The 13,591-nt window shown below is 44.9% G+C and overlaps 2 protein-coding genes across 2 annotated transcripts in view; one reads left to right on the forward strand and one right to left on the reverse strand.

Annotated features, from left to right (window-relative positions):
• SLC67A1 (solute carrier family 67 member 1) overlaps nucleotides 1-8,178 on the reverse strand; it is a 108,834-nt gene extending 100,656 nt beyond the window's left edge. The window contains exons 1-2 of the mRNA XM_081205342.1: nucleotides 8,164-8,178; nucleotides 6,077-6,250 (exon numbers count right to left, since the gene is read on the reverse strand). The gene's annotated coding sequence lies outside the window, so the exon portion shown is untranslated. The remainder of the gene's footprint in view (nucleotides 1-6,076; nucleotides 6,251-8,163) is intronic.
• CDKN1C (cyclin dependent kinase inhibitor 1C) lies at nucleotides 6,373-9,968 on the forward strand. The gene is made up of 3 exons (XM_081205741.1): nucleotides 6,373-7,952; nucleotides 8,480-8,606; nucleotides 9,184-9,968. Exons 1-2 carry the CDS (start codon nucleotides 7,358-7,360, stop codon nucleotides 8,599-8,601), a joined length of 717 nt encoding a protein of 238 aa, XP_081061867.1. The 5' UTR covers nucleotides 6,373-7,357; the 3' UTR covers nucleotides 8,602-8,606; nucleotides 9,184-9,968.
• Nucleotides 9,969-13,591: the final 3,623 nt, after the last annotated feature.

Below are 13,591 nucleotides of genomic sequence, written 5' to 3' on the forward strand. Positions count from 1 at the left end.
GAGCAAAGTGGTCAAGTGGGTCTATATCAGTGCTGGCTCTGACCTGGAGGAATGCTCTGTCCCATGAGACCAGGGCCTTGCAGGATTTAACTTCCTTCCGCAGGGCCTGCAAGACAGAGCTATTCCGTCTGGCTTTCAATCTGAACTTAGCCCTGATCTTTAATTCCCCTCCCTCCCCCCCCTTTTTTTATGAAGATTACCCGCTCTGGGATCCCACAGCTAATTCTCCCCTGGTCTCCTCGCTGGCCCAAATAGGACTAATTTAGCCAGCTAGCCCTGGTGATCATCTAATGTTTATTGGATGGATTTTCCTCTAAATTGATTTTTGAATTCTGAATTTATTGTTATCCATGTTTTATATTGTATTTTATGCTGTTTTTTGTTGCATCAATTAAGTGTTTAAAATTTGCTGTTAGCTGCCCTGAGCCCGGTTTTCTGAACCAGGAAGGGTGGGGTATGTATGTATGTATGTATAAATAAATAAATAAAATTTATTAAGGTGATCACACAGATACACTGGTCCCAAGTTGTTAAGGGCTTTATATATTATTAGTAACACATTGAACTTGGCCCAGTAGCAAACTGACCACCAGGGCACTAGTGTTACATGCCAATAAGGTCTCCATCCTGTCAGCAGTTATACTGCAGCATTCTGCACTAACTGCGGACAATTTAGACTTCAGTGTTGACATACAAATTCCATTTGGATTGTACAAGGCAGATCTTTTTTATGCTCGCTGTCATTTTAAAAAATATATATATTCAAAAAACAGACATACAGAGAACAACGAACAGACATACCCAAAAATAGACATACAAAAAAAGAAAGAAAAATAAACTTACACTGTACATAAATGAAAACCAATACCGTCTAATATGTGACTTCCCTTCACCACCACTGGACATTCTGTCTAGTTATTAATCTTATTAACTTTGCGTCTTTTAAATATTATTCCTTATTTATCTATTTTGTCTGATTATCTACTTTACAAACTTAGTCTATGCATATCAACATATTATCCTTAGAACAGTATTTTTTCATAGTCCCAAAGCATTGCCATTCCTTCCTTAATTTCTGATTTGTCTGATGTCTTATGGCTGCTGTTAACTTCACCAGTTTTATAAATTCACATAGTTTACTTATCCATTCATCTTTTGTTGGGATAACAACTCCCTTCCAATTTTTAGCAAGTAATAATCTGGCTATAGCTGTGGCATATAAAAATAGCCTTTTCTTATCCTGTGGGATGTCTTTTCCCAAAACACCTAATAAATATGCCTCTGGTTTCTTTTCAGTAGAAGTTTTAAACATCTTTTTTAGCTCTTCGTGAATACACCCCTAGAATTTTTTAATTTTCTCACAGCCCCTGGTTTGTCTTTGCAGTGTGGTGTAGTGGTTAAGAGCGGTAGACTCGTAATCTGGTGAACCGAGTTCACATCTCCGCTCCTCCACATGCAGCTGCTGGGTGACCTTGGGCCAGTCACACTTCTTTGAAGTCTCTCAGCCCCACTTACCTCACAGAGTGTTTGTTGTGGGGGAGGAAGGGAAAGGAGAATGTTAGCCGCTTTGAGACTCCTTCGGGTAGTGATAAAGCGAAATATCAAATCCAAACTCTTCTTCTTCATCATCATACATGTATCATTGTCCCCTATACCACCTATAGAACATTTTCACTATATTCTCTTTAACAGTGTAACAGGCAGTAAAGCTGATGTCCGACCTCCAAAGCCTTTCCCACTGTTCCATATATACTGTGTGGTCGATATCTTGCGCCCATTTGACCATACCTTCTTTTAGTTCCTCATCTTTTAGATCGCATTTCAATAAAAGGTCATAGGTTTTGAATATTAATATATCATTATTTTTTAATAATACTTTTCATAATTTAGATTCTTCTCTCCAAAACTCTGGTTTTTTTGTCTGAATTAAATACATTATTTAATTGATGATATTGAAGCCAGTCAGTGAGGTAATGTCTTATCTCCTCAAATGTTTTGAGCTTCAGTTGTTCCTGATCTTCTTTTAATAATTGACTATAATTTGCCCAATTACTTTCCATATTTAATTTTTTTACTGCAAATGCCTCTAGCGGGGACAGCCACCATGGCGTTTTTGGTTCTAATAATTGTTGATAGCTGGTCCACGCCTTGTATAGAGCAGTCCTTACTATATGGTTAGTTAATCCTCTGTGAACTTTCACCTTGTTGTAGCCAAGGTAGGCCTGCCACCCATATCTATTATTAACACTTCCAGATCTAATGTATCTGTGTTCTCTAGAGATATCATTTTGATCAATTATTAAGATTACCATCTTTTTACCTGTTTTAGAATGCCTTTTTTTTTCTCAGAAAAAAATGCAGATGTATTTGTCACCTTGGGCAACTTTAGGTATAAGGGCAGAATATAACACAATAAAACGTATTGCAGAAAGCTAAACTTTCCAGAGTGGCTTAACAATCAACGCCTTCTCACAGGTAACTCTGAGAATCATTTATGTGAGGGAAATTGAGGCCTCCTAACCACTGTCAGCACCCTTAATAAACTACAGCTCCCAGAGTCCCTTTGGGGAAGTCATGACAGTTTGAAGTGGTATCATAGAGTTTTAATATTTGCTGTGAATTTGGCCTCAGTCTGGTTCCTTGTGCCTAACCCTGGTTTGTCTTTGCATGCCTGTCTTGCCCTACCATTGTCTGGCAATCTTGTGTGTGAGGTCTTGTACACTGTAGGCTTGTGTCCTAACCATGGCCTACACCTGCCAGACTAGGACAGCTACCCCTGTGCTAAGAAGACTGAAACTTTTCCACTGAGCTCAGTTGGGAAACTAAGTACAGGGCCTCAGATGCTTCTGCCACATGAATATTTCCATGTTTGCATGGAGTAACATCAAGCGAGCAACAGAAGAGTCAGTAACACATATTTTCATTTTGCAACCGCTATTGAGTCTTCAGAGAGAACCTGAAACATCAGTATTCTTGGAAATCAATATTAAGCCTAATGCTACTGTCAACTTTATGTGAGGCTAATGGCTTAATGCTAACTCATTAACATTAGCCTTGTTTCATTCCCTATCAGGAAACCAATTGTGGCAAAATCCTGTCGCTTGGTTCTATGAATGACTGTGTTGGGAAGTGAATATTTACAGTACTGCACAACAATGGCTGAGCCCACACAATGATCAAGTTCAAGCAACAACTCAAGGATTATGAAGCCAGGAACAAGCATTGGGACTAAACACTCCCCCCTCCTTGCATTGTGTATGAGCTTCGGCAATGAAGATTCTTTCTTGGGTTCAGTCAGTGTTTCCCCAGTACATTCAAAACAGAGAATTCTGGCTTAATACTAGTTAAAGAATCAGAAAAATTTGCCAGGAATGATGAACCAAGCCTGTCAGGAGCCACTGTGCTGGTGCCATGTATGGTTCAGGACACCAGTCAAAAAGCATTAGGATGGCTAACTCACAACCACCAAAGTTCAGGAAAATTAGCTTGCAACTCAGGACATAGTTATGGCAACAGGCAATGACGGGCAGAGTGTGATGTACAAGAAAATAGGCCTCAGATTAGTTTGCCCTGAGTGCTCACTGAAAGGACAGATCCTGAAGCTGAGATTCCAATACTTTGGCCACCTCATGAGAAGAGAAGACTCCCTGGAAAAGACCCTGGTGTTGGGAAAGATGGAGGGCACAAGAAGAAGGGGACGACAGAGGACGAGATGGTTGGACAGTGTTATTGAAGTTACCAGCATGGGGTCCCCATGGGGTCACGAAGAGTCAGACATCACTAAACGACTAAACAACAAACAACAACAATGAGAGGCACTTTGTTACAGACATTGCTTTTTTCAATAGAAAACAAGGTGCCGGTACTCACCATGAAGTTGTTACAGTAGGTGCCACACTTTGAAAATTTGGGGTGAGGAAGGTTCCCTTGAGTACCCCCGGGGGGGGGGGACACTGGTTATAGAGCTGGATAAGTGACGGTGGCAGAGGTGGTGGCTGGGTTCCATTACACAGAATTGGTCTTCAATGTCATTGCTTTTTGCAAATGAATGGAAAGCAGGGCAGTGATAGCTCCTTCCTCAGCTGACCTGTATGGATTAGCTGAGGGCTGTGTATGCATGCACATGAGATTAAGTGTGTGAGAGCATGGGGAGACAATGCCTAATGCTGCTATGCAGCCCCTGGAGAGTTGACCAAGGACGAATATGGTCCTCAGGCCAAGAAAAGGTTAGCTACCCCTGGGGTAAGTGGTTGGGACAATCATCACAATCAAGAAACATATACTTTCTAAGTACAATATATGTTTCTGCATTCAAACACTCTGCATTCATGTTGCCTTTTCTAGATAGTAACAATCGCTACAATAAAAGCCAATTCAAAGTTTTGTTTGTTCAGGAGAGAACATTAAATATTTGCATCACCAGCCTGAGCAGCACCAAAAGAAGAGGCTGTGTGGCACAAACCGTGGGGATGACAGAATGTGTGGGGACAAGATGGGGACCACTCACCTAGGTGCCTTCCTTTTAAGCCATCTGCAGAGCCAAATATCTCAGCACAAGCTCTGTGCCAAACATTCAAACAAGCTGTTTCACTTGGAGTGCAGCTGACATGCAGCACAGTTGACTTCATGGGCTCCACTTGCCTTGCCCAGGGTGTTATCTGCTCCCGGATACATGGACACACATCTATAGGATAGGCAGGCTCACAGTGGACCAACACAAACTTTAAAGTGAACAAAGCTTAGTCTGTGGGGCTTATACTTTATTGGTTAATCATTACCAAGGCTTGAAAAGAAACTGAATTCTGCCTTCTTTTGGCAGGGTACCAATCGCTAAAAGGATAACTGTGTATACCATGATCATTTACTCTCCAAAGCGGGATTGGCTTTGGTCCCATCATCTCTTTTGTGGACTAGATCTGATAGGTTGTTAAATCAAAGGAATTAATATTTCATCACCTGTTTTCGCTTGAAGGTCTGATTGGATGACTGACCTTTTCTTCTTTCTGCCCCATCAAAAACCCTTCCAACAGGGGTTTACGTCTTGCCTAATGAGGTGTATTGTCAGTGTCACTGAACCATGATAGCCTTTTTATGAACTGTTCACTGAACAGCATCTTTCTGGACTGCAGGCCATCTTGCAAATCGCCATATGGTCCTCTTGGAAGTTTCATTTCAATGATAAAACCCCCAGGAACCGGGGCTGTAATGACATTCCCCCACCCGCCAATGCTAGTTCACGTCCTCCTGATTTAAGAGGCCAATACTACTCCCCTGGATTGCAGCACCTTCGGTGAGCTCAAGTAATTTTACTTTTGACTATTGTATCTAATCCATTCTGCTACTTCTTGAAAGATATTTGTGATTTTTTTTTATCATGAGTAGATTGGAGGTGTTGTTCCTCCCCTACTATTCCCTCAAAGAGGAAAAGTTTCGTACACTCACAACTCAAGGAAATGAATTAGAATGGGAGTCTTTCTTTAAAAGGCTTTAATACCTCTTGCATGCCGCTCCCAAACCGCTCTTTAGTGATCAATCAGAGCAAATGGCAATTTGGATTTTCTCTAGGCTGTAGCTTGCTCCAGTTTAAAACTAAAGAGCGGGTTTTCCCTGGGAAAGGAGCAGGGCAAGAGGAAAACCACTTGGACGCATGCGTTTTAAACGCGGGACAAGCAGAAGTGTAGACAAGCCCTGAAATGCAGGATGTTCAAGCACAAAGCACCAAAACACCTTAAATACTAGCAATGTAAGAAGAATCTGCTGCATCAGGCAGTCCAGCATCATCTTCTCACAGTAGTCAACTAGATGTCAACCTGATGAAGAATGGTAGAAGGAATATAAACTAAACCTTCCTCCTGTGATAAAGAACAGATATGGAGAACTGCGGGGTCCAGTATTTTTTTAATCCAGGTGTTTTTTTTGCCAACCTGGTGCCCTCATTAGCCCCAGCTAGCATGGCTCTCCTGGATTGGGCTGAAGGAAACCATAGTCCAAAACAGCTGGAAGGCACCAGATTGGTGAAAGCTGCCAAGATCAAAAAAACCCAAACTGAGAATAGGGTACTCTTCTGCTTGCTCACTCTTTTTCTTTTGTTGGGGTGGAGCATCAAAGGGGGGGGGGAATCCTCGCTCTGGTAAAGCTGGAAGCCCTGTAGGAACTCCCATCAGGATGCCTCAGACACTTGGTTGCAGATGTAGAGTTCGGCAACTCAACTCCCACTCCAGTAACCACAGATGGCAACATTTGCAATGACCTGCAAAGATGTATTACGCACAAGTCAGTTAATCTTTGGCAATTCAGTGTAGTTAAGACAGCAAGCTTAGATTAAGTGGTTTTCTTTTAATGAAAAAAGACAGAATGCTTTCATTTTCCTACATGTCCCAGTCCAGATGCAGTTTCAAAACCTATCAAGCAATTGACTCTCTTGTTACTAAGAATACTAAACATATTAGGATTAATCCGTTCCCTTCGCTGCCTTTTGCAGTCAACTCCTTGAAAGTCGGTTAACGTTTGGAGCCCCACTGTACATATAACCTTTGTGTTCTACACAAAGCCGTTTGAATTTTTTACTTTCAGATGCTGGGTAGAAAAGTTGTTCAATCTTGCAAACACAAACAGAAACCTAAAACCCACCCAATCCTCCAGTAATTCTGTGCTTCCACTAGTTCTCGTGTTAAAAAAATAGCGCAGTGACAATAACAAAACAAAAAAGTACTCGCAGAGAAGCCGCCGTCGCCGACTGCAAACAAAGGGAGCTGAGCCGTGGGCTGGGTGTCATGTTACTCAACCATCTCTTTAAATCGCATGATACTCGCCACCGCCTTCTCTCCTCTCCCTCTCTAACTCCCCCCCCCCCGCTCAATTTTCTAAACACAACCGTGACGGACAAGCCACGCTATCCAATGGCAAAGAGAAGAACAGTTTTGGCGCCTTGCCACACTTCGCCTTTCACCCAATAAGGAGCCTGGGGAGGCGGTCCGACGCCCTGGGTAGAATGGAGCGTCTACCAATGGCAAGAGTGTTATTGCAGAGAAATAGTATTATGTTAATCGATGTTTTGCTCGAACTCACTCGGTGAGAGCTTTAAAAAGCGAGGCAGCCCCAGGCAGGCTTGCTAGAAGCGGAGCGAGGCGCGGAAGGTGGGCAGGTTAAGGCGGAGGGGATCGGGGCGCGCGCAGGTTATTCCGGGCCCCCAGCGAAGGGAGGCGGCGAAAGCCCAGCCCTGCTCTCCGGGGTTGTGATTTGGATTTGCCAAGGCGATCGGACCCGCTGCCTCGTCGGGCGGAGAAGGAAGGAACCTGCCCGCTCCCTCTTACTACTACTATTACTATTACTACTTCTACTAGGCGCCGCCACCATCATGTCCAACGTGCACCTCTCGAGCGCCTCGGCTCTGGAGCGCCTGGCGGCTCGGCGGACTTTCCCGCTGCACGCTCGCACCGGGGTGTGCAGGAACCTCTTTGGCCCCGTGGATCACGATGAGCTGAACCGGGACCTGAAGAGCAAGCTGCGGGAGATCTGCGAGGACGGCCAGAAGCGCTGGGACTACAATTTCCAGAGCGACACGCCGCTGGGCGGCCCGGGCAGGCTGCAGTGGGAAGAGGTGGACGGAGGCGCCGTGCCCGCTTTCTACCGGGAGACGTTGCAGGTCGGCAAGTGCCGCTTCCCGGTGCTGGTGATCCGCTCCAAGGCGCCTCCGCCGCCTCCGGGAAGCGCGGAGGCGCCTCCGGAGGCCGATCCCCAGGGGACGGGAGTGCCCTCGGCCCCCTCCCCGCTCAGCTCTCCGGGCAAGACGGCCCCCTTGGAAAGCACTAGGTCGGCGGGCGAGGAGCGCCTCAACCAGGAGAACCGGGCCGCTCAGCTCCACAGCTACTCAGGGATTATAATCAAGCCTGTCCCGTGCGCCGCGGCGGCGCTGAAAAGGGCGTCGTCGGCCAGTGTAGCGCACATCACAGGTAAGCAGCGCCGCCGTCGGATTGGGTTGCACTTGTGCCTGTTTTTTGGGGGGGTTGCTCCCACTTTGCCCCTCCCAGCCCGAGTTATGGGGACGCCCCACCCCTTCCTCATCTGCGCGGCGTCTTAAAACGTTGCCCGGAGGCGCTGCCTCTGCTTAAAATTCCGCGCAGGTACCCGGGGGTTGGTGGAGCGGGGAAGGAAAATGCTTACGCAGCACATCGCGGCGGCGGCGGCGGCGGCTGCCTCCCCTTTGCGACGTAAACAAACCCCAGCAGCTGCGGCGCCCGCCGCTCGCCGACAGGGGGAGCCCAGAGCCAGGCGCTCCGTGGCGGCGCCCGGGCAAGCCAAGCAGGGCGGGTCCCTGGTGTGCAACGCGATTGTTTTTCTCCCTTTCCTGACCGAGGGTGGGGTGTGTCCCTTTCCAGCTCGAAGCTCTTGGCTCGGGTGACCCCCCCAAAAATAACGCACACGCACCGAATCCCCGCTAATCCCTCCCCTCCCTCTTTCTCCTGGGTCTGATCCGCAGATTTCTTCGCCAAGCGGAAAAGAGTCGTAGACTCGAAAGTGTCCGGGGATCATCCCAGCGCCTTGCCAGCTTCGGTCTCTGCTGTCCCCGCCGAGCAGACCCCCCGGAAAAGGCTCCGATGAACGAGGTGAGCGAGCGATGGGTGCACGTCAAGATCGGCTCTTTTTTAATACTTAGAAACGGGTGCAAGTGGGTTTTTTGGGGGGGGAGGGAGGGGGGCTTTCAATCGGCCTTGGGAAGCAGCTCGCCCCTTCTGCTCCGCCCTGCCTCTCGGAGAGGGGCGACCTCTCGTGCGTGACTGGTCGTTTGCAGAACAGTTGGGGCCGCTGCCAAAACTTGGCGGGGATTGCAAGGGAATGGGAAGGTAGCGGAGGCTTGCAAAAGGAGCCTCTCCTGACTGGTCAGTTGGGTGTGTTCCCCATTCCTCTCCCCCGGGCCCCCGATCTGGAGTAACTTCCTGATGGTCAGATATTGCATGGGGCTTGCTTGCTTTTTTCTCTCTTTTTTTAAAAGTTATTCCTCCCCCTCCTCCACCGCTTTTGCTGACTCATCAGTTGCTCCTCGGGGGAGGGGAGAGCGAGGAGGAGGAGGGGGCGGGCGGGGGAGTCTCTTTGTATCGGCCAACAACTCCGTCCAGTTGCGACGTCGCCCGGGAGTCCTCTGTGCAAGTTTGTGCTATGTATGCGCTTGCTCTTCTCTTGCAGATTTTGCACTACAACACCGAAGTGATTGTTTCCTTGGAAACACAAGAGCTTGAGAGGCCCTTCCTCCACACGTTAAAAGGGACTGGCAAGAGAGACCCAGAGTAGGGAGGAAGAATCCCCTGGTTGTGTGTGTGTTTTTTCTTCCTCTTCCCCGTTTTGTTTTTTCGTTCCTCCTCTTCTACTCGTGCCCCAGAAGGAACTGCTTGTACCTCCATGTAGCAAAAGTGGCCCGACTACAAGCCACCTGACGGAGCAGTGTTAATTTACAACTGTGCAATGTATTACGTTTTATATATATTAAAAATGTATTATGCCTAATGTGAGTACACTGGCCAGAAGTGTAAAAGCTTTAAAGTCATTTATATAAATGTTTAATCTCTGCTGATCTCTCAGTGCAAAACAAACAAAAAAAATGTATATTTGTAAAAAAACAAAACAAAAAAACAACTTAAGAGTTATACTAACTTATATTTTCTATTTATGTCAAGAAAAAAAAAAGCAGATAACTTTGGTTGACACCCAGTAGTCTGTTTTGTGTGTTTGGTTTTTGTTTTTCTTATTTGGTTAAGCCAAAGGGCACTATATATTTGCTTTTTTGTTATTTACAAAAATGTAAATTTATTTTTATAGTGGGTTTTTTTTGCATTCACAAAATGTAGCTATGAATCAAAATTAGTTATTACTTGAAAATAAATCTGATACAATGGTTCCTGAGCCGGTCTGTACCACTGCCACTGCAAATTTATGCCACAATGTTAAAATAAAAAGGAATCAAATGTCAATAAGCTGCCTTGGTGTTTATAGCTTTTGTTCTTATCACTCTGTGATTGGAACCCCCACCCCAGTGCACACAATTTTATTTTCTTTGGCTTCTTAAAATTCAGTGTAACATCACTGTTAATATTATGCAATAACGGTCATTGGTTCCTTATGTAAGAGCAGGACTGTCAGCCTCTGTGTACTTTGAGAGCAAACCTGATGGATAGACTGACATTAGATTAAAGTTATGTTCACCTCACAGCTGATTAAACAACTTGCATAAGAAAGTTTGGCTGCAGACGTTGTACTGCACAAAAACCACACTCAAGGCAATCTTAGCCCTATTCCATTGTCTCTCTCCCACACCCAGTGGATACCTGCATTGAAGAGAAAAGCTATACTGTCTCATCCCCATGTTTCAGATCCACTACCTGTCTACACCTTGGGATGGGAGATTTGAAGCAGGGAGCCTACTCGCATGGCCTAATCTTTTTTTTTTTTTTTTGCACCACCACCCTCAAACATCAGAAGGTATCATTATTAGCCTTATTAACTAGTGCAAGGAAAAACATAAGCCATAAAACACAAGCATCTTTAAGTCACATTCAAATAAAAGTCACATTCAGATTCTCTGCCGTGAACGTTCCAGTACCACCAGTCTGGAGAGAAATCTACTCACCTGTTCATGCAAAACACAAATTTACTGTATCACATGGACTACCAAAAAAAGTAGTCCAGCACTGAATGTGAACTACTAGCTGTGCCTTTCAAATTGTGATTTGCATAAAACTGGCAAGTGATATTTTTCAAGGTACAGAGATACATACATACATAATTTGTATGTTGCCTTTCCACAGTTAACATGAAAAAAATACATAATTACAAATACAACAAAGGTCACAAACAGTAAAACTTCAGAAAGTACACAACTAAACTGAACAATTTCCCCATATATGATAAGATCATATGAGGAAAAGAACTGTTAAGATCTATATAATAAATTTTGAAAAATGCAAAAATAAAATTGTTAAAAGATCTAAAAAATACAAAAAAGTAATTCTCAATAACAGCAACAACCCCCCCCAACAACAACAAAAACCCTGAACAGTACCCCAACACTGTAGTTACTGCATGTAGGATGGCTATTAACCTTAATCCTACCTGCATCTTGGAACATAGATGTGCCATGCCTCCCTCTAGACGACATCCCTGATTATTGGCTGTGAGCTGGGGATCGAAGCAGCATCTAGAGGGCCATAGTTTTCCTAGGTGTTGTGTGTGTATTGGAGGCACACTGATTTTGTCAACAGAAAAGCCACGAGGAAGGAATTTTGTATCTCCTTCTGAAAATATCATTGGCTAATGTCTTTAAAAGGTATGTGTACTCTCTCACTGCCCTGTGATCTTCAAATAAAGGGTGGTATAGAAATTTTATAACAATAACATTTGTCTTTAGGTGGGAGTTGAGCAATCAGTGTTAGTGTTGCATAAGATCTGACATCCATCTTTTGAATATATTTACATCAAAAGAAACCCCATTCATTTCTGTGGAAGCAAATGTGGTTCTGATTGCAGCCCATAAGGGGAAAAAATGTTTTAAGTATGGCTCAATGGGACCTTCTGCCATAATTCTGTACTCCAGCTCATTTCCAGCGAATGTGCACCACGTTGTTAAGATGTACTCATAAAACATAGTTCCCAATACAGCCTAGAAGCAATTGTGTTGATGTAACGAACACCTGCTTTCAGTAATGTGCATTGTAAGAGGTCCATGAGCCTGTGAGATATGATTGGCTCCATCTCCTCTCTTGAGCTTAAAATGGCAAACGGGCATCCGTCAGTATGCTACAAAAAGTATCACTCTGTATGATGTCATTCCAAGTTTAGGACTACATTGTTAAGAGAAGTGTTTCGATTTAATTAACTCGGTAAATATTTTGCCAATGATCACAACAAAATGCAGGTTGCATTTCAGAGAGGTACTCCACATATTGTGATCTGGCCACCATAAAGAGATGTAATGGAAGGACCTCAACAACCAGTACCCTGTTTCAGTCTCTTTCTCTGCAGCCTCCAGTTCCCCTGACGTGTGCCATGCCTTGGCACACCCCTCGTACACTACTGCAAAGATTTGAACTGGCCGATTAAATCTCCTAGTGACCCGTTATTTATGGATCATTGGCACGATAAACCACAGTGGCTCTTCTGTCATGTCAATGCACTCAGGGAGCCCTTAATCCTTAACTCAATAGCTAAGAGCCATTCTGGTCTTATCCACAATAGCATATATCTTTACAAAATATTGCATCTGTTGTGCATGCTTCCAAAGGCCTTCCCAGCACAGCCATAAATTTCCCGGAATGTCAAAATCTTGGCCTTTAATTAAATGTGCCTTATCTCTCACTCACTCGCTCACACATACAATATAGCCAGATAGATTAAGGCTGTGAGCCTAAGGGACTTCAAAATACCGTATTTTTCGCTCTATAACACGCACCTGACCATAACACGCACATCGTTTTTAGAGGAGGAAAACAAGGGAAAAAATATTCTGAATGAAACAGTGGACGTATCATTTTTGTGCTTCATGCTGTGGCCACAGACATGTGATCTGATGGTGAATTTGGGGTGACCCAATGCAAAAATCCTGAGAATCCCTGTGGATCCATGCTTTGTAACCATGTTTTTGCACCATTGCAGCCCCAGGCAACAGTGGGTGCGTGATTTTTGGGGGGGGGCAGGCTGTAGCCATGGACATGCTATGTGCTCTGATGGTGAATTTTGGCTGACCCAATGCAAAGATCCTGAGGATCCATGTGGACCCATACTTTTTAACCACGTTTTTGCACCATTGCAGCCCCAGGCAACAGTGGGTGCGTGATTTTTTTTGGGGGGGGGACAGGCTGTAGCCATGGACATGCTATGTGCTCTGATGGTGAATTTTGGCTGACCCAATGCAAAGATCCTGAGGATCCATGTGGATCCATGCTCTGTAACCACGTTTTTGCACCATTGCAGCCCCAGGCAACAGTGGGTGTGTGATTTTTTTTTGGGGGGGGACAGGCTGTAGCCATGGACATGCTATGTGCTCTGATGGTGAATTTTGGCTGACCCAATGCAAAGATCCTGAGGATCCATGTGGATCCATGCTTTGTAACCACGTTTTTGCAGCATTGCAGCCCCAGGCAACAATGGGTGTGTGATTTTTGGGGGGGCAGGCTGTAGCCATGGACATGCTGTGTGCTCTGATGGTGAATTTGGGGTGACCCAATGCAAAGATCCTGAGGATCCATGTGGATCCATGCTTTGTAACCACATTTTAAGTGGGGAGGGAAGGAAAAACACAGAAGGCTAAGAATGCAGGAGAGGGCTATAACGTGAGGAAAGGAAGGCAAAAGTTTCCCCCCACCCACCCACACAAGCCAGCCAGCGTGCGCTCTCTCTCTCTCTCTCTCTCTCTCTCTCTCTCCCTCCCACCAGCATGACAGAAGAAAGTATTTTAACTGCATTAAGAACTATTTAGCAGCGAAACCTAAGCTTTGCCATCCCTTAAGAGGTACAGACACTGTAATCTTCCAGATCGCATGAATTTACAGGCAAAACACTGTTTAAGGATTTCATCCTTTTAAATGGAAGAAAGCATATTTGA

This window comes from Podarcis bocagei (assembly GCF_964188305.1).
Source record: "Podarcis bocagei genome assembly, chromosome: 1".
NCBI classification, from domain to species: domain Eukaryota; kingdom Metazoa; phylum Chordata; class Lepidosauria; order Squamata; family Lacertidae; genus Podarcis; species Podarcis bocagei.